This window comes from Eretmochelys imbricata, chromosome 3 (assembly GCF_965152235.1).
Source record: "Eretmochelys imbricata isolate rEreImb1 chromosome 3, rEreImb1.hap1, whole genome shotgun sequence".
Classification (NCBI taxonomy): domain Eukaryota; kingdom Metazoa; phylum Chordata; order Testudines; family Cheloniidae; genus Eretmochelys; species Eretmochelys imbricata.
The window spans coordinates 13,199,801-13,226,273 of NC_135574.1; the positions used below are offsets into that span (position 1 = coordinate 13,199,801).

At 42.5% G+C, this 26,473-nt stretch overlaps 1 protein-coding gene across 1 annotated transcript in view; it reads right to left on the reverse strand.

Moving 5' to 3' along the window:
* Nucleotides 1-26,473, reverse strand: part of TFAP2D (transcription factor AP-2 delta) — a 54,324-nt gene that overhangs the window by 17,284 nt on the left and 10,567 nt on the right. The window contains exons 4-6 of the mRNA XM_077811520.1: nucleotides 20,420-20,585; nucleotides 18,389-18,507; nucleotides 7,972-8,113 (exon numbers count right to left, since the gene is read on the reverse strand). Of these exons, the coding sequence (XP_077667646.1) occupies nucleotides 7,972-8,113; nucleotides 18,389-18,507; nucleotides 20,420-20,585 (427 nt within the window). The remainder of the gene's footprint in view (nucleotides 1-7,971; nucleotides 8,114-18,388; nucleotides 18,508-20,419; nucleotides 20,586-26,473) is intronic.

Here is a 26,473-nt window from a genome sequence, read left to right on the forward strand (position 1 = left end):
AGTCTGGGTTTACTCAGCCTGCCTCTTGTAAATGGGGGCAGTGAATATGGCTCTGCGAGCTGACTTGTTGAAAGGTTTGCATCAGTGCAGACCTTTATCTAAAGAGAGGTATTCAGCACTTTTTCTGGTAAAATTACAGAGAAGTGTCTACATCTGGAGTATACAGTTTTAATGAATCAGTCCCTTAGAGGGGGAAAAAAGACTCTTTTAACAACAGAAATCAGTCAAGTGCTTTGGCTTATACATGATCTAACACACCTAGGATGCCTGTCAGTTCTACCTCCAGGTTCTACCTGTTGGAAACGTTCAGCTTAAAAGTTGTTAGGATTTGACTACAGCAAGTGTCAGAACTGAGCCAAGTGCTCAGTTCCTCTCTCTTCCCTCCTGACATGTCAGAAGTCGTTAAATAGGACTGCAGATTGAAGGGGGAGAAAAGCAGCTTTACATTATACATGAAAACTGACAGAGAGCAGTAACCTACTTTAAAGTGGCTTCCCAGGCAGAGAAGTCGACTCGGTGGGGCTCCATAGTGACTCGCTCTGGGACAGCCTGTGATTCTGCAGGCAGCCCTGACTAAGGGTTGGCACATGGGCACTCTGTCCCAGGAGCAGACCAGAGAGTGAATTGTGACTCCAAGAGGCACAGTACTTCTCATTCTCTAGGGGAAAGCAAGTTACTACTCCTTTCCATGAGCAGCGTACACCTCGCTCTGCATCCAGTCATCTACTCAGGCCAGGGAGCGAGTGAGTGGGGTCAGGGTCCTTCCACGGCTTGCCCCTTTGCCACCCACTGGGCTATATTCCTAGCCGATGCTCTACCCACTGCCTCCCCTCTCCTTCCTCTCTTGCTTGCCACCAGCTGTATCAGGCAAGTTGCCCCAGATCTCCTCATCATGGCCACAGTCACAGTCTCAGCAGCACCAAGCAGGGATGTGAGGGATGCTTTACTCCAATCATGGCCAAATGAGGACTGTTAACAACTTGGGGGGGGGCGGGGAGTATATATCCAGAAGGTTTCCGAATACCAGCCGTGTTAGCCTATATCCGCAAAAAGAACAGGAGTACTTGTGGCACCTTGGAGACTAACAAATTTATTAGAGCATAAGGTTTCGTGGACTACAGCACACTTCATCAGATGCATAGAATGGAACATATATATATATATATATATATATATATATATATACAGATAAGTTGGAAGTTACCATACAAACTGTGAAAGGCTAATTAGTTAAGATGAGCTATTATCAGCAGGAGAAAAAAACCTTTTGTAGTGATGATCAAGATGGCCCATTTAGACAATTGACAAGAAGGTATGAGGATACTTAACTTAAGGAAATGGATTCAATATGTGTAATGACCCAGCCACCCCCAGTCTCTATTCAAACCCAGGTTAATGGTATCTAGTCTGCATATTAATTCAAGCTCAGCAGTTTCTCCTTGGAGTCTGTTTTTGAAGCTTTTCTGTTGCAAAATTGCTACCCCTAAATCTTACTGAGTGGCCAGAGAGGATGAAGTGTTCTCCTACCGGTTTTTGAATGTTATGATTCCTGATGTCTGATTTGTGTCCACTTATTCTTTTGCGTAGAGACTGTCCGGTTTGGCCAATGTACAGAGGGGCATTGCTGGCACATGATGGCATATATCACATTGGTAGACGTGCAGGTGAATGAGTCCCTGATGGCGTGGCTAATGTGATTAGGTCCTATGATGGTGTCACTTGAATAAATATGTGGACAGAGTTGGCATCGGGCTTTGTTGCAAGGATAGGTTCCTGGGTTAGTGTTTTTGTCGTGTGGTTGCTGGTGAGTATTTGCTTAAGGTTGGGGGGCCGTCTGGAAGCGAGGACTGGCCTGTCTCCCAAGATCTGTGAGAGTCAGGGATCATTTTTCAGGATAGGTTGTAAATTTTTGATGATGTATTGAAGAGGTTTTAGCTGGACTTCATATGCAAACTAGATACCATTAACTTGGGTTTGAATAGAGACTGGGAGTGGCTGGGTCATTGCACATATTAAATCTATTTCCCCATGTTAAGTATCCTCACACCTTTTTGTTAACTGTCTAAATGGGCCATCTTGATTATCACTACAAAAGTTTTTTTCTCCTGCTGATCATAGCTCATCTTAACTAATTTGCCTTTCACAGTTTGTATGGTAACTTCCAACTTATCTGTATGTATATATATATATATATATATATATATACACATATATATATATATATTACTGTATGTTCCATTCTATGCATCCAATGAAGTGGGCTGTAGCCCATGAAAGCTTATGCTCTAATAAATTTGTTAGTCTCTAAGGTGCCACAAGTACTCATATCCAGAAGGGTTATTTCCTGTGCTGGGCGCAAGTTGCAGCCACAAAATTTGCTCCTTTTTTTCCATTGCACCCACAAAACGCACATCCACCCTTTTACACCTGCAGCTGAATTTTGGGTGAAAATCAGATGGGGCAAGTGGTCAGATGTCCAACCCGCTATTCAGTTTTGCAAACGCAATGAAGGTCTGCGAATGGGAGACTGGGTGTCTACACAGCTGAATGTACACTCCTGGGTGGCTCTACCACAGATCTGCTCAAGTCACACATGAAACATCACTTCCTTGGCTGCCAAGGATGGGCAAACCAGTCTGTGTGATATTAGAACCAACCAGAACTCACACCCAAATTTCAGATCTGACTGACCTGAATGACAACCTAAAGTTTGACTCACTTTGTGTGTACGTTAATGTAAATTAGAGCTCAGTCAAGAATTCACAGCAAACCATTTCATTCGATGAATGTAGCCTCTTTTGCTACACCTGGAATATCTGCAGCTGTGAGCAGATCACTGTTTTCTCAATTTTTCTCTCAATACAGGGCCTAAATTCAGGTGATGAACAATGCCCCTCTGCCATGTACATTGGTCAAACTGGACAGTCTCTACGTAAAAGAATAAATGGACACAAATCAGACGTCAAGAATTATAACATTCAAAATCCAGTTGGAGAACACTTCAATCTCTCTGGTCATTCGATTACAGACCTAAAAGTGGCAATTCTTCAACAAAAAACTTCAAAAACAGACTCCAACGAGAGACTGCTGAATTGGAATTAATTTGAAAACTGGATAAAATTAACTTAGGCTTCAGTAGAGACTGGGAGTGGATGGGTCATTACCCAAAGTAAAACTATTTCCCCATGTTTATCCCCACCCCCACCCCGTTCCTCAGACATTCTTGTCAACTGCTGGAAATGGCCCACCTTGATTATCACTACAAAAGGTTCCTCCCCCCCCGCGCTGGTAATAGCTCACCTTTAGTGATCACTCTGGTTACAGTCTGTATGGTAACACGCATTGTTTCATGTTTTCTATGTATATAATTCTCCCCACTGTATTTTCCACTGAATGCATCTGATGAAGTGAGCTGTAGCTCACGAAAGCTTATGCTCAAATAAATTTGTTAGTCTCTAAGGTGCCACAAGTACTCCTTTTCTTTTTGCGAATACAGACTAACACGGCTGCTACTCTGAAATATACCCTTAGTAATCTCTAATTATTTTCCCTGATGCTTAAACAAATACTGGAGAAAGCAAGCAAGCAACCATTGCTGGCTTAGAATAACTCACTCAAATGTTAACTACCTATCGATTGATCTGTGTGTCAATGAAAGTGACACTAATGTATTGATTGCCATAGTACCTTAGTTCCATAGCTGTATTTTGTGTCCTTAGCTGAATGATGGTGATGCCATGGAGTGGAAGTTATAGAGCTGATGGCATAGCAGGACATCACCTCTTTTGTGCCAGAGGTTTGTTAGGTTTTTTACAGGTAGATATTCCTGCAGTGCATCTGGCTTGTCTGAGGGCTCGATTGCTCTTTTGAGAAAGAGGCGCTTTGAAACAGTGGATGCATGTGACGTGGCTCTGTGCTAGACTAGTGTACATAATTGAAGTTTACATGTGGACTTTGTGGCTCTGACAGAGTAATTGTTTTTTATGGCTCCTTGGGGAATTGAAAGAGTTTATCAAGGGCTATCTGCCTCTGGTGTGTTTATGGATTTTCAACATTTGATTATATCTACAGTGAATGACAATCAAAGTGGTATCCTGTTTCTCTCCACTTTAAGTCAGTGGTATGAGTTTTGGACTATTGCATGCAGGTGTTCTACAGCCTTTGATCCTGTAACACATCTGTGGTCATCTGCAACTTCATGATTGTCCCTATACAGTGCATCACAGCTTATTAGATTATAAACTCCTTGGTTCACAGACTTTTTTTGTTCTGTGTGTGCAGTGCCTAGTACAATTTAGTTCTGATGTTCCCTCTAATTTTTGACAGGCCGTGTGCACAAAAAATTTCTTCTGTGCAAATTTTTGAAGCAGAGTTCAAATTTGTGCGTCATGAGGCAAATGCGCCCACGCGAGTAAAATGCTTATACATTATACGTTATCCCTTTCCCCCCATTGCCAGCTAATAGAATCTGGCTGTGTTGTTAGATGGTGGGCGAACAATGTCAAAAGTCACCCGTAAACGATATTTCGGCCTGGCTCCGATGTAGTATTCATTGTTTGTGCACGCGGTGTTTCACCATGTGAACGGGGTTTAGGATCTATGTGCACGTGTACACATGCACAGCTGAGAGGGAACAATGGTTCTGGTCCATAATTGATCATCCTGGGCATTACTGGAATATAAATAATAAATATTTGAAACTTCACAGAGTCAGTAAGGCTAGAACTCAAACCTTACTGCTCTGTAAGCAAAGTCCCCTACTCCTTGAGCTGAAGCATAATATTCAGCAGAATGTTAATAATTCTAGTGGTAGTAAAATAAACAATCAAACAAGGAGAAAAAAAACATTTTTGCTGATTTTTCAAAATTTCAAAAAATGTTGACATTTCCATGACATTTTTCAGTGGTTAAGAAATTTCCACAGGCTGACTGAAAAAACAGAACATTTTTGTTGGGGAACTTTTGTCAACATTTTTCATATTTTATCAAGCACTCGAAATTCAGAAAATCTCATCAGCTCGATCAATAATACACAGTTAAGCAGTTCTGATTGTATCCAGTAGAGGGCAGTGCCCGGCAACCTACCCACCAGTTCATTTACTTCCTTAGTTAAAACAACTACATATTTAATGGGAAGATAAAATAACAAAGCGAGAGTAAGGTAGCTGACAGCGCAGGGTTTGTTAGACAATATAATCAAAGAAAGAAGGCTTAGGTGTCTGAGACATGTCCAGTCCACTGTATGGAAGATGGGAGAAATGCTGTGTGAGCATTGAATGGGGTATACCCCAGCAGAAAATGAGGAAGGCCAAGGACGAGCTGGCAGAAGACAGTGATAGAGGATATTGAATGCACTGGCATCATGTAGGAAGATGTACCACAACTAGCCAGCAACTGTAATCAGTGGAGGACAGTGGAACTGTCAGAACGGATTAAGGTAAGATTAGACACAGCATATCCTTGAGTGTCTATGGTGCCCAGGAATTTCAGTTTAATTTCAGAGAGTGTAACTATGGAGAGCTTCATAGTTGTCACTATGGTGTACACCATGGCAGCTATGAACTTCTTGTCAACTGCTAAGCTAAAGCTCAGATCCTCCTACGCCATAAGTAGCAGCTCTGAAACTTGAGCTGATGGAGAATGTTCATTAGAAGCATAATTATGGATGTATTATTTATTATAGACATTTGTATGATGCCCTTTTTTCTAGTATCTGGGATCACAATATCTTAGGGCCTATGATTCTGTGTGGTATAGTTCAAATTCCGTCCAGTAGAGGGCATTTGTTACATACACACCAGCCAGTCCATAACACTACGTCACCCTACATACGGTATGATAAATGATATCTTTACCTTTAAAGGTATGGTTAACTGACCAAATAGCAAGTACTTTTAGCTGGTGGAAGGGAAATATGGCATTTCTATGACTCTGAAAATATGATAGAGTCATGGCAGCAATGGTTGCATTAAGGATCAGGGAGCACTTCCCGTTCAAACTGCCGTTTACGTCCCTCTTTATTTATTTTGTCCATATCAATGTATCGTGTATACAGAATGGGGGGTAGGTTATGATGTGGTTATGAGGTATCTGTGCTGGGGTGTGCGGTGGGTAAGATAACCTCTTTATGAGGCCTCTGGATGGACTGGCTGGATTGTGGGTCCGGATATGCAGAGGTAAATGGACTCTGTGTGCCCACTACTCCTCACCCTCTCTGCGAGCAGGTGGCTGGTAAATGGAGAAAGTGGCAGGGGAATGGGCTGATGTGTCTCCCGATGGGCCAGCCAGTAGAGCTGAACCAGCCTGGGGAGGATGGTAATTTGTTGGTGGTATAAGCCAGAGGCAATTTACTATCTCCCGAGGGGAAGGAGAGAGAATAGAAGAATTTGTGCCTCGGAGGGGTGTTGCTGACTCACCATGCCTCCTGGAGTAGTTCTGGGGGGGTGCAGCTTACATATACCACCCCTTTGCTCAGGGCTATGCCTGGAGGCACAATCAAGCCCTAAACACTCAACAGAAGCATAGCTACGCAACTCCCAATGAGCCAAGTGGTGGTTTAGCAACTTCTGGGTTATTTACTTATTCCTACATTTGTGAAATGCATCAGACAGCTGATGTATTTGGGGGCAGCACTTAAGTATAATAATAACAATTCTTTGCACTCCCATCTTTCATTGTACCCAAGGTTGTCAAAGGGCTGCAGTACCATGAATGAATGAAGCTTGACATCAAGCCACGGGTGCACATGCATATCCTGAGTCACACATTGGTCTCAGTCTGGGCATGGAACTCTCATTTGCTCAGTAGGAATTCCACATGCAGAGCACTAGATTTCATAGCCCTTGGTGTGCTTTGCCACTTAGAACTCAACGAAGTCTTGGCTCTGATTCACGTAGAGCGTTGGACATATAAACGATGTGATGACAGCAAAAGTCTGCTCTGAATAGCCAAAGATACTTATGGTCCAACAGTACATGAAAAACTGTAACCGTTCGTATGTATTGACCATAAGTTCCAACGGGTCTGCATACCTTCTTCAAGCAAATTATCTTTATTTCATGAGTTATATTCTGGCATGGTTGTTCCCATTTATTTTAGCCACTAATGAGGCAGGGTGATCTTGTGAATTGGGAATTCAGGAGGGCTGGCTTCAGTTCCTGGTTCTGCTACAGACTGCCAGTGTGATGTTGGGCAAGTCACCAAGGCCCCGATCTTTATAGGCATGGCTGTGCTCGGCATCACAAGGCCTAATGTATTTCGGAGCCTAAATCTCATTTCCAAAAGGGATTTAGGAACTTAGGAGTGTAAATCCCATCAACAGTCGAGATCTAGACTCCTCAGCACCTAAATCCCTTTTGAAAATCAGTTAGGCTCCCAGCTCAGTTAGGCATTGCAATGCTGAGCGCAGCAAGGCCTAAATTGTTTTAAAAATCTGGGCCTTAATCTCTCTGGTGGAGATCCTCAGTTGGTGTAAATTGTCATAGCTCCATGGACTTTAGTGGAGCTGCAACAGTTGCACCAGCTGAGGATCTACCCCCACCCCACCCCCCCGTGCCTTAAATCCCCCTCTGTACATTGGGAATAATGATGAGTTATTAGTTGTATTGTGGTAGCAGATTGGAGCCTTAGTCATGGAGCAGGATTGTGCTGGATACTGTACAAACACAGGACACAGAGGTGGCCTCTGCCCCAAAGAGCCTGCATTTAAATAATGCTCCCTCCCTATTTATGCTCCAATTCTGCAAAGACTTGTGCACATGCTTAACTTGCTGCACTGAGAGCAGTCCCATGGTAAACTCTTTGGTTAAATGCTGTCTCTTCCTGTGTTTTGACAGTACTTAGAACAAAGGGGCCTTGATCTTGCTTGCTGCCTCTGGGGGCTATTGTAATACAAATAATAATAAACCTCCCATGATCCAAATGAAAAGCGTCTGGACACATTTCTTGTGTTGAATGATTTTTCTTGCTTACTTTGTCGCTAGGATCATCTTTTTCCTCGCTGTCTGTTCTTTCTGTTCCATATGCTGCCTGGCAAGATGTTCTCCTACTGCCTTGGCTGGGAACTCTGTTTCGCAAGTGTAGCCAAAATCCCTGGCCAAATGTAAGGCTTCCCCTGGAGGCAGACAAAATGGGTCAATCAGTTTATACAAAACTTTTTTTTAAATAATTTTTTCAGCTATATATTTAAAAAACAAAGTAAGAACAACAGGTTACTGCAGTGTGAAAACATCCTTGATCTCAGTTACTCCAGCGTAACTGAGATCAGATTCTGGCCTCTTGGCCCTGCTATTATTTATAGCCCAGATATGGGGCACTGTGTAGGGGATGGAGAGTCACGGTGGCCACTCTTCCAGCCTTTCAGTTGGAATAGCAGCTCTGAAAAGGCTGCAGTGAAGTCCTGCTGGTGAGAAGATGGATTCCATCCATCTCACCACAACTGCTGGGTCCTTCCACCATTCCCTGGAGTCTGATTACTGAGGCTTTGTGCGGTTGGGTAGTGGATTTCACTGCAGCTGCATATCTTTGAATTTTCCTTTGTATGTTTATTGAATGGGTGGGTTTCCCCAGTTTAATTTCCAGTGAAACCCATCTTAAGTGAGCAGCCCAGGGATCAGCAAATACCAAGAGGTGGGGCCAGATTCCCTGAACCTGCTGGAGGGATGTGTCAATTACACTAATACCTCTTTCCATTTAGAGGGTGATGCTGTTGTCATCTCCCTTAAGTTTTTTTCTGCCACAGGAACAGCTTCAATTTCCACATGCAAACCCCCCACTGTCTGCCTAAATCAGATTGTCATACACCTAACGGCATGTCTGAACCAATTAAGTGCATGCACTGATCATGTGACACTCATTATGTGACATAAGTCAACATCGACTTTTGCAAGCACAATCTGTTTATGGATGCTCAAAACCAGTGGTCCTCAGCCTTTCCAGACTACTGTACCCCTTTTGGGAGTCTGATTTATCTTGCGTACCTCACTTACAAAATCAGACATAAAAATACAAAAGTGTCGCAGCACACTAGTACTGAAAAATCGCATATTTTTTCAGTTTGTCTGTATGACATTTTAGTTTGTACTGACTTCGTTAGTGCTTTTTATGTAGCCTGCTGTAAAACTAAGACAATATCTAGATGAGTTGATGCACCCCATGGAAGAACTCTGCATATCCCTAGGGGTACGCATATCCCTGGTTGAGAACCATTGCTCAAAAACATATTTTGCCTTGTATGTTAAAAGCATTTATTCTGGATCCGGAATGCAAGGGTATACTCCTGAACTGAACAAAGGAAATGCCCCAGCAAGCTAAACATACTGCTGAGTTGGAAAAAGGAAACTGGTTTCTACTATTTATACAGCACCTAGCGTAACAGAACCCTGATCTTGCCCCTTTAAAGCTGAAGGGCTGATTACATAATGAGCCACATCTGGGAGAGATCAGGATGACTGCCCTATAAAGAGCAGCAGGAGGCTGCAGTGAAGGGGGGAATGCTCAGGGATTAAAGACTTCTAGGGATGATCTGGCAGTAGCAGAGAGTCCTGGGAGTTAGGACTGTTGGTAGGTCTACACTGCAATGTAAGCCCATGTTTGAGCCGGGGTTCAAGGCTAATACTCCCTTGTATCTACACGTACAATTGCACTAACCCAGGGCTTGGACTCAGTGTCCTGAGTCCAAACCCGAGTCAAGCCAGGGCCCAGGGTCTGAGCCCTATTGCTTTGCAGTGTAGCTTCAGCACTCCTTGACTCAGGCCCTGGGAGTCATCCGGAAGTATCCCACAATTCCATGGCACAACTTCCTTAGTCCTCTCTGTGACACTCTGACACCCCAATATTCGCCACTGTCATGTAATTAGGATATGCCTTATACAAAGCGTGCCTTGTGAGGTGTCATTCTAAAAGTCTTGATCTGCTAGACAGTAATATCTCGTTGTATTGTATGTGTTATCATCGTATGCGAAGTTATGAAGTTTGGTAATGTCTGTGTAGCTGAAGCATGTCCTGAGGTTGAAAACACCCACAAGCAGCCTTTCAGGTATGACAGTAAAAAGGCCAAATGATGTTAATGGCTTACTAAGGAAATGCACACAAGCACAAGGATTACCCCAGGAACTGTGTACAGTAGAAACCTCTCAGAGAAAGCACTATACAATGGGAACTGTTTGACCCAGGTCACAGCAAAAGAGCTTTCCAGCAAGTGGGGAGAAGATATAAAAGGGGGAAAATGACATTATGGGGAGTCCTCACTCTCCCTACAACAACACACCTGGAAACATCTAAGAAACGAAGACTGAACTGTGAGAAGGGGAAGTGATAGTCCCTGGCTAAAAGGATCTTTAGCCTGTGTATGAAAACCTGGGAAAGCCAAGACAACTTGTGCCTTAAGAATCTGCCAGACTGTTTATCACTCAGGGTGAGAATGTGCTAATTTATATCCTACCTATCTAGTGTGTTAAGCTCAGTTCGTGGAGCGGGGGCATTATTTACTAAGGTAATCTGCTTTATTCTGTTTGCTATTCCTTATCATCACATAAAATCTACCTTTTGTAGTTAATAAACCTGCTCTTTGTTTATTCCAAAGCCCAGTTTGTGTAATTCATAACTGGGTGGGGGGCAAAAACCTCTGCATCTCTCTCTCCACACTGAGGGAGAGGGCGAATTTCAATTAGCTTACGCTGTACCGTTCTCTGTGCAGCGCAAGACAATACAGTTCTGGGTTTACTCTTCAGAGGGGGTGTGCATTTGAGTGCTGGGCAATGCCTTAGCTGAGCTCTCCCATGCAGAGTTGATCTCAGCATCTATGTGACTATAGCTGCAGCTGGGTGTGTCTCTACCTGTGAGTGAGCTGGAAAGAGACTTGAGAGCCAGTCACAGCAGTACAGAGTAAGGGGAACCCAAGCTGGTGGGACAGGCTGTCTTAGTGGTATCCCAGTTCCAAGTGGCACCCCAGGGGGAACACATCACACTCTCTATCCCAACAATCTGCAATCCACTCTATTGAAAACAGAAGCTCCCCTGCTCCCACACTTGGCAAACGGCAGTAGCTCAGGTCAGCACTAACCCATTCAGTTCTGATCACCGATTTTCAAACACACTATCAGTCAGAGAGCCTCCTGGGTTTGCAATGGAGAGCGAACCGATCAAACCTTTTGCAAAGTGAGCTGTTTCCTGGTAATGTGCAGAATGGGCAGTAAAGTTTTTCCACAATGCACCACAGTCCTAGGGCTAAAGCAGCTGTATTTTAGGGTGGCCACTGAAGGGACTCTGGGATAGGTTACTTTGACTCATGTCTGCACACTGAACTGAGGACGCCAGAACCCTAGGTTCGAGCATGGCTCAGAAAATTTTTAACCTGGGGTAAAATACAATGTAGATGCTCAAGCCCAGGGTTCCCTAGAATGGATCAACTGACTCGAGTCCCATTAACCCTCGGCTTACATTGCAGTGTAGACATACTCTGAGACTCCAGCCAGGAAAGTCCTGGGAGTGGCCTCCCAAAGCAAGAAAGGCTCCAGGCAGCAAAGCCTGGGAGAAGGAAGAGAAACCTTTATTTGTGTGGAGTACTTGCCACGTATGGAGGGTACATGGGAAGCGGCAGCCATGTTACAGGGCCCAGAATAATAATGTTAACATTTGGATAACATTTTCAAATACATGCAGGCAAATGGAAAGCAAATGTGATTACAATTGCAAATACTGTTCACCAACTGATTGTATGTATATTGGACCACTGCTGAGTACATAGCTGTGTTGACACTTATGCCAAGGTGATTATAGTTTTGAATTTTATATCTTGAGTTGGGACTCCAGCTCTGTTTGGGTGCTACTTCAGTACCAATTAGGTGTAATGACATCTATCTATCTATCTATCTATCAAAAGGTATGTGTATATATGTTTGCATGTGTTGTGTGCATATATATTCACACACACGTACACATAACTTTAAAATTATGTATTTGCTGGAAAGAGAAAACTGATGTCGATTTTATATAGTGCTTTACTGAGACATGGCATGTGAAAAGAGCTTTCTTTGTTAAAATTTCAGGTTCTAAATATTGTCGCCTATAGGATATGATTCTTCATACACCCTCATTGTTGAGCAAACCTGAGGCTTTGTCCCAATACCAGCATGCTGTTTCTTTAGATGCAGCTTTTATTATGTTTTTATATACATGCCAGTGTTGCACATTATTTTGATTAGTGCTTGAGGGAATTCTTAACTGTACAGAGCATCGAAAAATAAGAAACACATTGCATGAAATTTCACTTAAAATGTTTCCCTTTTTTCCCATCAAAATTCTCACAAAAAATATTGATTGGAAAATAAATGGAAGTTGAGCTATATCAGGTCTCTTTTTACATCTGCTTATGATCTTGGTGATGTCACCTTGGTTTCTTCCTTTCCTGGCTTGCTATTGCTTATTTCAGTGGAGTACTAGTCCCTCCAGATGGATGCTAGCTTCCCATTAAAAACCCTGCATTTTCCAATCAATTGCCCTGTTTAAACACAAAAAATGACTTCATTGCTAATAGCCAGAGCATTTTCCTGAGCCAGAGACAAAAGACGGCATCAGAGACCATTCGTTATTTCCCTTTAAATCTGGGCCACTGCCTTGTTTGCAGCTATAGCCGGCACTGAACGGCAACACGTTCCTATAGCGCTTGACAATTGACCGGGAAGATTTGCATGATTGAAAGGGACAGTTGCTGAGGTTGAGCTGACACAAACAACTCTGGAAAGCCCCACTGGAGGGACCAGGCTGTGTACCTTGACAGGCTTCTGATGGCAGGTGCAAGGAGCAGCGTGAAGCTCTCCTGGGCCTAGCCAAGACTGAGGGATGCTCCTATCCAGAGTGAAGGAAGGGGCAGTGTCCCAGGAGGGGAAAGCTCTGGATCTGAGTCTCCTCTCCTCCTTGGCTTTACCTCCATCTGATGCTACTATCCAACAGAACTCCTATGCAAGGAATAGAGGTGGGGGTGGATGTTGTCTTTCCACTCACCAGATGGGAAGGGAGGAGGGAGAGATGTGAAAACAAAGGCTAAAGAAAGGGATAAGAAAGAATATGATGTTTTATATCAGTGCAGACAAAAGAGCCGTTTTCCCTGCTGACCTATTTACCAGGAAGTGCAGCGCTTGGAAAGGGATACTGAAGAACTGATCATTGAAAAGATATGTGTACAGTACAATAAAACTGGTGTCTTCGTGGGGTTTGGCAGAAAAAATCCTGGGTGGTCTTTTTTTAAGCCTTGGATTTTAAAGTCATATTTTGCTTTGTTTAAAGTTCCAATTGTTTGATAGGTTTCAGAGTAACAGCCGTGTTAGTCTGTATTCGCCAAAAGAAAAGGAGTACTTGTGGCATCTTAGAGACTAACCAATTTATTTGAGCATAAGCTTTCGTGAGCTACAGCTCACTTCATCGGATGCATACAGTATGCATCCGATGAAGTGAGCTGTAGCTCACGAAAGCTTATGCTCAAATAAATTGGTTAGTCTCTAAGGTGCCACAAGTACTCCTTTTCAATTGTTTGATAGTCACTCTTGGATTTTTCACCTTGTGAATCATAGAATCTCAGGGTTGGAAGGGACCTCAGGAGGTCATCTAGTCCAACCCCCTGCTCAAAGCAAGACCAGTCGCCAATTTTTGCCCCAGATCCCTAAATGGCCCCCCTCAAGGATTGTACTCTCAACTCTGGGTTTAGCAGGCCAATGCTCAAACCACTGAGCTATCCCTCCCTCAAATCACACTATGGCTGGCTTTTTCCCTTCTGTGGGGGAGCCCCTCCAAGAAAGTGTGATCTCTGCACTCCTGCATGCTTCCTTCAGCCCACCCCAGGGCTCGACCCCAGGAACGTTGGCTGTAAGAGGATAACCTGCTACTCTGTGAGCTAAAGGACTAGCTCGGTACTGTTGCAGACTCATAAACCACTTATCTAAACCAGGCCCTGGAAGGGACAAAGAGCTGCATTCTGATGCGGGCTGCACTATAATGATGTCCTAAGTCGGTGGGAGATTGTGCCTTTGCTGTGGTAGACCTAGGTGTGGATTTTACTCTCTCCTGAAATCCATCACATTCAACCAACTTGGTTTATTTGTTTCAATTTCAGCAAGGCCACATGAAAAGAACTCCTAGCCCTGGCGCTAAGTGCCCTTGACACAGAAGCGGAAATACAATCCGATGAAAATGCAACCAGCTGGAGCAAACCAGCCTCCCTCCTCTGCACAAAAGAGGCCACAAAAAACAACATTTCCCTACTTCAGCTTCCACAAAAACCATATCCTCGCTCATGAAATGCACAGAACTTCTGCAATTAGATGAGCTGTGTGAGGGGCCCCAAAGATCAACATATTCCGTCAATTTCACACCTAGGAAAGGGGAATAGTGAATTTCAAAGGACTTCATGGACAATTCCCGGCTGGTGGCTCCTTCTGTTATGTACCCAGAGAGCTCTTCCTCAAGCAACTCTTCTCTCCTCTTGTAGGCCTGGTTTGACATAAGCAACTTGCCTCATTTTTAGTGGGCATAATTGGGAAGGCGAAAGAAGGTTACGTTGTAAATAGGGGCTTGACAAACAGTATGCTGGAGTCTGGGTATCTGTGCTAGCTAGCTAAGATAATCATCAACACCCTGATGTCAGGGACTACGGACAAGATAAACATGGAATGTAAAGATCAGGTTCCATGTAAACAGCAAACGGACAGAGCATGCTGTACAGAGATTGATTCCTGCAGAGTAACCAAGCCATTCCAAAAATGTGTGATTTAATGTACAGCAAATGTAATATGATGTGTAAATGTATATAAAGGAAGAGGTTGTTTGTGTAACTTTGGATACGTGGTAAACCCTGTACCCACCTTCTACGACTGAGTCTGATTAACTCAGTGTCATTTTGCTCTATTCCAAATAAAGGTACCCAAGTGATGAAATCCAGAGTTGAACTGAGTGCTTTGGATCCCAGAGAACTGGATGAAGTGGTCTCTCAGAACTGGGCAGGATGTTCTGCATAAGCCGAATGGAAAAGGTTTTGGAGGGAATCCCAACTCCTCTATAGCAGCATGAGAAAGGCAGCCTCTCAAGTAGGCTGATCTCAAGATATTTAGGGCTTTATAGGTCACAGTCAGCATCTTAAACTCCACCTGGAAACTAACAGGCAGCCAATGCAGATCCTGGAGCACTGGTGTAGAACATTCATTGTGTGATGCATGGCTTACCAACCAGGCTGCTGCCTTCTGCACCAGTTTCCAAGTTGATTTAAGTTGTAGCCCCATATAATGCACACTGTAATAACTTAATACTAAAGAAAGGAAGGATGGCCCAGGGGTAAGGGGGTAGCTGGAGATCCAGGTTTAATTCCTTGCTTTCCTACAGATTTCCTGTGTGACCTCGGGCAAGTCTCTATGGTTTTCTCATCTGTCTCATCTGTAAATTAGGGGAAATAGCACTTCCCTATCTCTCAGAGGTGTCGGGAAGGCAAATACATCAAAGCTTCTGAGATGCTACAGAAATGGGTGCCGGATAAGTATGATAGATGTGACAAGGGCATGGGTGACGGCTGTGTAATCTATATGATCATGTGAGAGTTTAACAAGGCACCCAGATTTGTAACTTGTCTGTCAAATGTGGCCAGTATAATCCTTCCCAGTTCCTGGTGTAAGCATGTTCTATTTCCCTGGAGGTCTTGGGGACAGCTTCACCAGTAGCATAAACAGGTTTCACTTTGATTGTAAAAGGCAAAGAAGTGCAATTTGTGCTAATGTGACATTCAGGGGGCATGCAAGGTGAGTGTGACTTATGTGCCACCAGAGCCAGGGGAATACCTCAACATATTTGCCAGGAACATTTGTTCAGACAGAAACTTGGATTCACTTTGGCTTTGTTCCCACCCCTTTGGCGTTCACTTTCTATCATATCCCAGCAAACCAGTTGAATAGCAGGAATGCTCAGGCAAACAGCTAATTTTAAGCAGGCATTGGCCAACAGTGAAGTTTGCATCACAAACATGAGTGCTAATTCTGGAAACCTGATTCTTAGAGGCTCACACTCTTCCAGCAGTCAGAGAACAGAACCAACACCCAGGGCTTGATAGTGGCTTTGTCACTAGCCCTGAGTAAGGGGCAATGGGAAGCTCACACTGACTCTTGCAAGTTGCAACCCCTTCCCTGTTTTCCCCCTTACTACAGGAGGGAAGTAATTTGCTACTGACTTAGCCCAGAATTAAATTACTGCTTCCCACCATTGCATGACCAGCTGTGCTGGCAAGCAAATTGGGGTAGGAGTAGGATGTAACCAAGGCTCTGCCAACACCCTGTACCTCTTTGCCCAGACCCTGCCCACCTACCGAGTAAGTGGTCACGTAGCTCTGCCTTACTTCTGTGTGTCAGTACCTATGGTCTGGGTAGCTCATAAAGGAGTGTAAGGTTTGGGATGGTTCTTACTCCCCATGTGGAGGTTTATATTCTAAGGCATTGTCTATAGTAGGGATCTATCCTGATTACAACCAGCTGTGATCTGGGCAAATCTGCAATGCAGACAAGGCCTAAACTGCAGTCTAGTCATATGTGCTTAGTGGGCTTGAACACACGAGGAGCTAGGTCCCTTCTGCCAGGTGCTGCGTGTTCTCCACTCCCACACTCGTGCTGACCATTCCATTGTCCCCTTTTCAAACCCGAGCTGCCCTGTTTACTTCTGAAGGGACATGTAGGGTATTATCCTGCCAGGTGCTGAGCTCCCACTACGTCAATGGGAGCTGAGAGTTCTCTGCACCTAGGAGGAGATGTTCCTCACCTCTCCGGGGCACAGAGCTGCTCACGACCAAGCTACAGGCCAGCAATTATCAGCAGGGAGTGCTTGTTGAATGCCTTTCAAACTGCAGATAAATCCTGGGAAATCTTAAGCAGCTCATGGGCAATTCTAGGTTTGAAAAAGGAATTTTTCTCACAAAAATTCTTTGTTGAAAAATGTGTCCCCTTTTGGGGGGAGGGGGGGGGATTTTCAATATTTTGAACCAGCTCTAGGCAATTCATGAAGAGACACACAAAAAAAAGGACACATTACCAGAGAAGTAGTCCCATCCGTAGAATGGGTATAGAATCCTCATCTACCTCTGTCATACATATAAAGGGAAGGGTAAACCCCTTTAAAATCCCTCCTGGCCAGAGGAAAAATCCTCTCACCTGTAAAGGGTTAAGAAGCTAAAGGTAACCTCGCTGGCACCTGACCAAAATGACCAATGAGGAGACAAGATACTTTCAAAAGCTGGGAGGAGGGAGAGAAACGAAGGGTCTGTGTCTGTCTGTGTGATGCTTTTGCCGGGGACAGAACAGGAATGGAGTCTTAGAACTTAGTAAGTAATCTAGCTAGGTATGTGTTAGATTATGATTTCTTTAAATGGCTGAGAAAATAGCTGTGCTGAATAGAATGAATATTCCTGTCTGTGTGTCTTTTATGTAACTTAAGGTTTTGCCTAGAGGGATTCTCTATGTTTGAATCTAATTACCCTGTAAGGTATCTACCATCCTGATTTTACAGAGGTGATTTCTTTTTACTTCTATTAAAAGTCTTCTCATAAGAAAACTGAATGCTTTTTCATTGTTCTAAGATCCAAGGGTTTGGGTCTGTGGTCACCTATGCAAATTGGTGAGGATTTTTACCAAACCTTCCCCAGGAAGTGGGGTGCAAGGGTTGGGAGGATTTTGGGGGGAAAGACGTGTCCAAACTACGTTTTTTCAGGAACCCAGATAAAGTTTGGTGGTGGCAGTGGAAGTCCCAGGGTAAAATAGTTTGTACATTGGGGAAGTTTTAACCTAAGCTGGTAAAAGTAAGCTTAGGAGGTTTTCATGCAGGTCCCCACATCTGTACCCTAGAGTTCAGAGTGTGGAAGGAACCTTGACAACCTCACAACAGCACGGTGACACTTCTTTGATTAATGGGTGAGATTCCCTGGTCAGAAAGTATCCTATAAATGTGAAGGGAAGCATGGTCTAATGAATAAGCTATTGGACCGGGAGATGGGAGACCTTGAGTTTTAACTCCTGTCTCTGCCAGTGATTCCCTCATGAAATTAGGCAAGTCACAGTGCCTCTTTGTACAAAATGGGATGAAGATATTTAAATCTAGGGATGGAAATTGCATATTGATACAAATTGTTACATAGACAAAGATGGGCGAGGTAATATATTTTGTTGGACCAACTTCTGTTGGTGAAAGGGACAAGATTTCAAGCTTACTCAGAGTTCAGAACTTGTCTTTCACCAACAGACGCTGGTCTAATAAAAGATATTACCTCACCCACCTTGTCTCCTTAATATTCTGAGGCCAACATGGCTACAACACTGCAAACACATTATTACATGACAGTATTATTATATTACAATATTACAAAGCCTACCTTCAACCAAGGAAGTCAGAAGGGTGACATTTGCTGCTTTCCTTCTTCCTGCAGGCAAATTCAGTCCCAGTCTGTCCAATTTTTCTCGCAAACAGCGCCCCCCATTCTTGGATTTTGCTCTGTCATGAGAGAATGGGATTAAAAAAATCCCACCCTGATTTATTCACAGATTCGGAGACAATGCCAAAAAATCCCATTGTAATCATCCATTCTAACCTCCTGTATAACACAGGCCATGCAACTTCTCCAAAATAGTTCCTGAAGAATATCTGTGTATTCATTTTACTTGTTTGTTTATTACATGCCAATCTCAAATTACCATTCACCCTTTTTGCTAATCTAGGGTCTATCCCACCACTGCTGATGTCAATGAAAAATCTGTCAGGGCCAGATCCTTATTCCCTTACTCACACTGAGTAGTGACTTACTCTACAAGTGGTCTCATGGGAAGTACCACTTGGGTAAGGTGATATTCAGCATGGGTACGGTGATCAGAATCTATCTTTAAATTACTTAGTTTCAGCACAGTCCTGAACAAAGGGTTTCATATAAACTGTGCCACCCTAAAAGTAGCCTTGTGAACGGAGCTGGACAAAATTTGTCAGTTGAAAGTTTTTCCAGTGCAAAATGCAGATTGGGTGACACTGAAATGTTTTGTGAATTCATGTTGATTCCAACAAATTGTTCTTTTTGAAATATCCTCACCTCCAAAAGAAATCCAGGCAAATAGACACAGTGTTTTTTGATGTTTTCTACATGACGTTTCAATTTTCCTGTCCGAAATCACATTTTTGTTTCAAAATGTTATTGAATGCTATTTTGAAACATTTCAAAAATATTTTAAAATGGTCAATATTGAAACAAAACATTCAATTTTTGTCAAAATGAAACATTTTGTTTGGCCTGAAACTAACATTCTTTTTGCCTTTTTGCTTCTCTCAAAATTTTTAAAAAAATGGTTTTGGTCTAACCTAAAATGATGTATATTTTTTTTACTTTTTAAAATCGCCAACAAATCCAAAAACCTGTTAGTCACTCAGCTCTCCTCAAGAGACGCTGAGTACGTCTACACTGCATCGTACACCTGGATCTGTGGGACCCAGGACTCAGTGTTTCCATTTCTGCACTTGAGCATCCACACTGCATTGTAAACCTGGGCTTACACCTGCTGGACCCACAGCTGTAGTAACATGTCCATGCTTCAGTACACAAACTTTCTTGCTTGGGTCTGTGGCTTGACCTGTGTCCACACTGCAAAAGGACAGGGCTTGGACTTATCCCCCACAGCAGAGACCTAGAAGCCAGGTGCTGAATCAGACAGATTTGTGTGTGGGCAGAAGGGTGGTTGGTCTCAAACCTGAGTCACCCCCCAGGCTCACTATGGAGTATTGACATACCCCTTGCACACACCCCTTTGAGTCACAATCCACTCCCATTTCCCCCTGGTTGTGTGAGATGTAATAAGTTATTCCATTCTTTTTAGTAGATCAGCTTACTGCTTGTTGCAAACCTAGGCAGCTCTTCTGGCTGGTGAGTGGGGCAGAGGGGAGACAAGACCCTGCCCACTGGCTCTCTTCTCTCTACCCTTTTGTCCCAGAGTGGGGAGAACTGAACAAGTAGGGCCTGCTCACTGGAGTCAAAATCTGACTCCCTCGTATTCCCTCAAGCAGCTAAGTAAGGGCTGTGACTAGAGCTTGCCGAAAATTTCCCATCAAAATTCTTTTTCAACAGGAAATTAGTTTTTAGACTAAATAATTTTTTCCACACAAAGGGTCTGCTTTCCATGGAACATTTGGTCTTGCCAGTGAAAAGCTGATTTTTAATTTTTTTTAATGAAAAGTCCATCTTTTTCTGCAGAAAATGTTGATGAAAAGAATATTTTTCTTGGTTTTCACTGAAAGTTTCCTCAGAACCTGCCACCCCCCCTCCCCCATTTTCTGATCTACTCTACCTATGATGATCTAGACAAAAGTCTGCAAGGAAAAGAATGACAGTGCTAACTTGAGTCTTCTACACCTGAGCTCAACTTACCTTCTCAAAATGCCTCCCAAGAGCGAAGCATTGAGGCATTCAGGTGGAGAGAGGCGCCTCTTTACCTCCGCAATGGTCACTTTGTATTTAGAAGTGGAGCTGAGTAGAGACAAGCGCCCGGGAACAGAGCAAAAAAGATCTGTGGGGTTAACAACACAGGTACCACCTACAAAACAAAAGACACATGCCTTAGGTTAGAAGGCGGAATCAAAGTATGGTCTCTGAAATGGTTTTCTTTGCTTTGACAAATACAGGCACAATTGTGCACCTTTCTTTCTTTCTTTCTTTCTTTCTTTCTTTCTTTCTTTCTTTCTTTCTTTCTTTCTTTCTTTCTTTCTTTCTTCTCACTCTACAGTTTTAAGTTTCCTCTCACTCTACAGTTTTAAGAAGACTTACTAGATTGAAATCTAATAGGCAGGGGAAATGAACCAATTTTTTGAAAAAATCATAAACTTTAAAGCCAGAAGACCCCATTATGATTATCCAGTCTGATCTGCGCAAGACTGGCCGTGTAATGTCAGCAAGGGGTGCTGGAACAATTTTTTAGTGGGGGTGCTGAGAGCCATTGAAACAAACTGTAAACCCTGTATATAATGGAAACCACTTCAAGTCAGGGGGTGCTACAGCACCCCCCACACTCCTAGTTCCAGCACCTATGATGTCAGCCAGTGATTCCTGTATGTAGCATGACAACAACTTATGGCTGAACTAAAGCATCTGCTTTAGGCAGCTAGTCATGATTTAGAAACTCCTCAAGTGATAGAGAATTTACCCTTGGTGATCTATTCCGATGATAAATTACCCTCACTGATAAAAAAACTGCATCTTAACATTTACAACGGAGTGAACAGGAACATTGGTATCCTATTTAGTCTAGGAGAAATGGTCATGTTACAATTATGGTTTTTTATCTGAATGGTTCCAGAGGTCTCGGAACCCTCAAACACTCTGCCTTCCATTAGGCACGCTCTTCAGCTGTGTGTCACCACAGCTTGACTGGAGACAAGGAAGCTACACTGATTTATCCCCAGATGAGTTCTGGACCTATTTATTCCTTGCAATTAACATCTGTTTGGCCTGGGCCCAGGTTATCTACAAGACCACCGAAAGCTTGGAGATGAAGAATGTGGTCAACAATTCTGTTTCTCAGGCACAATGGAACTTTCCACCATAAGGATAAAGCTCGTCTGTGTATATTTTACAAATAAGGAGACTGTACTGAAATTAATGAAATGTTAATATTTCTCTCTCTCTTAAATTAAACCCATATGTGCACAAGCAGTTTACACTGAATAAATCATTACTAATTTAATATGAAGATATTTTGGTCCCACTTTTGTTTTCCTTCCCTAACCTGAGCTTATTGAAAACCTTGTCATTAATCTGTGGTTGTAAATACCTTACAACTTAACTGTTTAAAAACACAGTTACCATGCAAAGCAATCCCATTAATAACAATACAGAGGGGGAACATGTATGGGAAAAAGAAAAAGTCTTCTTTTCTTCAAAACAAAAATCAAAAAAGCTAAATTCATTAAAAAGAATACTGAAAACCAGATGCAAATTAGAACATCGTAAAATCTGTTGCATATAATTATTGCACTATATTAATTATTCATTAATACTGCACCACCGAGGAGAGGGGAGTTTCACTGTCAAAGATTGCTCCAAAAATAGGCCTGAAGGAGCAGGCAATCTTCTTTGAAGTCCTTACTCACATGAATTATCCCATTGGGGACTAATGGGAATGAGGACTGTGGGACTGGACCCTACACCCAACGGAAGAGACCAAGAAGTGGCAGTAAACAAAGGGAGAGGAGGAAGGAATAGGAAGGGAAGGACAAGTACAAACAACAGTGAAAGATCATAGGTTGTGCTTCCTGCTGCATGCATATATTTTTAGCTTCCAATTCTTTTTTAGTTAATATATTAAAATGCAGAGATAAAGGTGAGAAGCGGAGGTCAGCGGTGAAAGGCCTGTTTGTGCATTATTTCCTATGAAATAGCAATGACAGCAACTAAGGCCAATCATTACTCACCTTTAGAAACATAGTTATTGGTACAGAACAGCAAAGGAATTGTCCTAGCTGATAGCCAACTGCAGGCAGTGGGCAACAGCTGAAATAACAGAGGACAGGGCAAAATATTCTAAACCTCTCATGAGCTTTAGGTCTGATCCTGAAAACCCTGGCTCGCATGAGTAGTTTATCACTCCCTTCAGTAGTTGTTAGGGACCAGATGCTGCCACTAGTACTCATGCTTACCCATAAAAAGTCAGTACTCAACATGAGTAAAGTGGCAGATTGTGAGCCACTTACACACACTGGTGAGCAATTATTCACATGAGTAGTCCCAGTGAGGTCTACTAGGATACTTAGAGAGTAAAGGTTTCAGAACATAGTCCTTTGTGAGTGGTGCCATTGAAAAAGGTGCCAACAGAACTACCCCTGCTAGCAAGGTACTGACAAATAAGTTTTTGTAGGACTGGGCCCATTCGCTATATAACTCATCCTGCAAACCATTCCTTACTTATGCAAAGAGACCTTTTGACTACAATGGGGCCACTATCAGGACAAAGCATTATCGAGATGGGGAAGTGTTTGTAGGATCATATATGGCGCATAAGCTACGACTGTGGAATGCATCGATAAATGTGATTATTAAGTTACCATATTTCTTTATCACATGACTTTGTCTTCTTATTTGTCATCGTCATTACTATTTCAACAAGTATAACTGTACAGAGGAAATGGGAAAAAAAGATATCTATAATTTGAGGAACAAAAGACCTAACTGAGGAACAGAAGATTCTGGGCCCAATCCTTCAAGGTATAGAGTGCCCTAAGCTATCATGAACTTCACTGGGAGATGAGGGTGCTGCTGAAAAGCTCCTAGAAGGATTGGGTGCTTTAATAGGGAAAGGGTTTTTTAAATTTTTGCTGTGATATTTTGAGGCCCAATCCTATTCCCACTGAAGGTAAAGAGGAAAAATCTCCTTCCCATAGACTTAAATAGGAGCAAAACTGGCTCCTTTGTGCTGGACTCTGCTTTGACTTTGTTCCCTCACCCCGATCCGACCATTGCCTCTTGAAATAGCACTATCAAGAGTTGTGCTAAATAGCCAACAAATTAGCATTACAAGGAAGTAAGTGCCAGCTTTGGGAGAGTATTTGTACTTTCTGCTCCTCTTTGCACCAAATGAACTATTTCAGTGCAAAACACTGGCCCCCAATAATGATAAATGCATCAAATAATAATAGTGGGAACAGCAGTGGACTCCACTAACTTACTAGAAACATGTCAGTCCTGTCAACACAATGAAAATGTCAGTAAATTAAGGTGCAAAGACAGGTTTGTGGATTTTGGTTTTAATTTTTTCCCTTTCATATTAATAGAAGATGTACATGATAATATAGTGTGGTGGAAAATCATTTAGATCCTGATTCATTTAAACACATGCTTATCTTTAAATTTCACTGGCATACTTAAAGTTTGGCACGTGATTATGTGCTTTGTTGAATAGGGCACGTGTGTCCATTTATCAATAGTTCTGTGTTCTGAGATGCCTTCCTCCCCCTCTCCCCCCATTAGTTAAAATGCTGTGAATTAATTCTTTGTGTTTTAATAGAAAACAATGCTATTGCTTTGTCAGAAAGGTGAGACATATATTTCTACTGCTGTCACTGCATTGTGATTTCATATTTTTCTGGCCTGTAGTAAATAGCATGTGTATATAAAGGGCTTGTCTATAAGAATCAACATAATCCACGAGAGTCATCATTGAAGAAATGGGTTTTTAAGGAGATATATCTGGGATTTATCTTATATAAACAATTAACATTAGGTTCTGCTCTTTTATTATTCTATTATTTATGTCTACAGGTGCCTTTAAAATGAATGTCTGGGTTACAATTCATGACACCTTTCAGAATGTTTTTTTTTTTTTTTTTACCATGCTCTGAAAAGCTGACAAATTTGCAGTTTATTACAAAATGGAGAAATGGAAATCCTTATGTTTTGTTAAGTAATAGAAGAGCTGTCAAAATAGCTACTAATGAGTGATTTATTTTCCACATTTCATCTCTTTTTCTGTTTATGAGTCATTGTGGGCAATTCAGAATTTTCTCAGAATTATTCATCAAATTATTCAGTAATTAATCTCTGTGAAGAACTGCTGCTCTGTAGTTTATTTGTGAGCAGTTCATTATAAATGTTCCAAATTCCAGCTGTGTTGGTTATTTGTGACTGGACAGATTGAATGTATATAACCTTTGTGATCAGGTTTCTTACATTTATGAGTTCAAACTGTGTGACTGTCTCTCATAGTCACTTAAAATGTACTGTTTTCATGTACATTTGTGCAATAAACTCATTTACAGAATATTCATGTTATCTAAACACAAAAGGGGCATGAATGCAACAGAAGTGATTTTATTTTATATATATACCAGTAAATAATCAGAGGATTTTTTTTTTGAGGTTTTCGCCCAGCTTTAGGTCCTGACCCAGAAAAGAATTTAAGCACCTGTGTAACTGTAAAATCACGAGTAATATGGCTGAGTTCAGTGGAAACTGCTGAGTTGTTAATACTTTTGAAAACCAAACCACTTAAGTATAGGCCTAAATAGGTCATTAAGAACCTAACTTTCGGCACCCATGTTTGAAAATCTTGAGCTAAGAAGTTAATTCAGATGAAGTAGGAATGCCCCTCTAATGGATGCAAAACAAAATAAACAAAGGGACAGGTGTGCTTCTGTTAGTTTTGTTGTTGTTTGTCCTCCCCTCACTGGCTTGCAGGAACACAACTGTAAAGATTTCTACAGACATGCACAAAGGGAAGACACTCAATGGAAGGAGGATGAGCGCTTGATCAATCATAATGCCAACATCATGCAATTATACTGAAGGGATTTGTGCTTTATAATGAGAACATAAATCTCATTTTAATGGTATGGGCTCAAATGCAAAATGTTCAGAGATAAAAGAAATAAATCAGTCTATTTCTCTTTCACATAAATAAAGCCTAAGCATTGTTAGAGTTTGATTTGGTAATTTCACCTGTCTCCCTAACTGTCAAATGTGTCATAAGGGAGCAGAGCTGTCTAAAAGAACTCCTAAGACATTAAGTTTTTTTAAAAGCAGAAATTCCCAGTTAACAGTCTTTTAGCAGATGTTACAACTCTTCATCCTGCCAGAGATTTGGGGAAATGTAGGCAGGGTTTTTTTGGTGTTTTATTTTTATTTATTTATTTTTTTTTTGGTTTTTTAATTTGGCTTGCTGTGTTTTGTGTATGTGCTGATTTTGGCACGCTATATTGTGTTTTGTGTTGTGCTGTGTGTACTCTCCCGGTGTGTATGTGTGTGTGTGTCTGGTAATCAGACTTCGGTACGCTGTGTGGTGTGTTTTGTGTTCTAAGTGTTGCGCTGATGAGACTTTGGCACGCTGTGTGGTGTGTTTTGTGTTCCCTGTGTTGTACTATGTACTTTTGTCTTGCCTTGTGTTGTCTTCTGCACGCTGTGCGTCTCGTTTAGACTGAGTGCTGCTGGGCGTTGGGCTAGTCGGTGTGCTCTCTCTGTTGGTGTGTGTGTGGGTGGGAGGCGTTGTATTTGACAGATTGTATGTGTGTGTGCTGTTCTCGCTGGGTGTGTGTGTGTGCGTGGCGCGGGATGTGCGACCCTCTTCTGCGGAGGTTGTGTGGGGGGCGGCTTGCTTTGTGTGCTGCTGGTGCGTTGCACCGATGGGTGCGTTCTGCCCTTGTGCGCAAATCTGCTTGTGGTGTCGCTCGGGTGCGTGTGGTGTTCTGTGCGCTGGGCGACGTGTGCCTTGTGGTTCGCGCCCTGTCCCAGGCTACGCTGTGGGAGTTCAGTTTGTGTTGCTTGCATTGTGCGCCGGTGTGTGCCTGAGTATGTGTGTTTGTGTGTGCTATGGGGGTTCAATTTGTGTTACTTGCATTGTGCGCCGGTGTGTGCCTGAGTATGTGTGTGTGTGTGCTATGGGGGTTCTGTTTGTGTTACTTGCATTGTGCGCCGGTGTGTGCGTGAGTATGTGTGTTT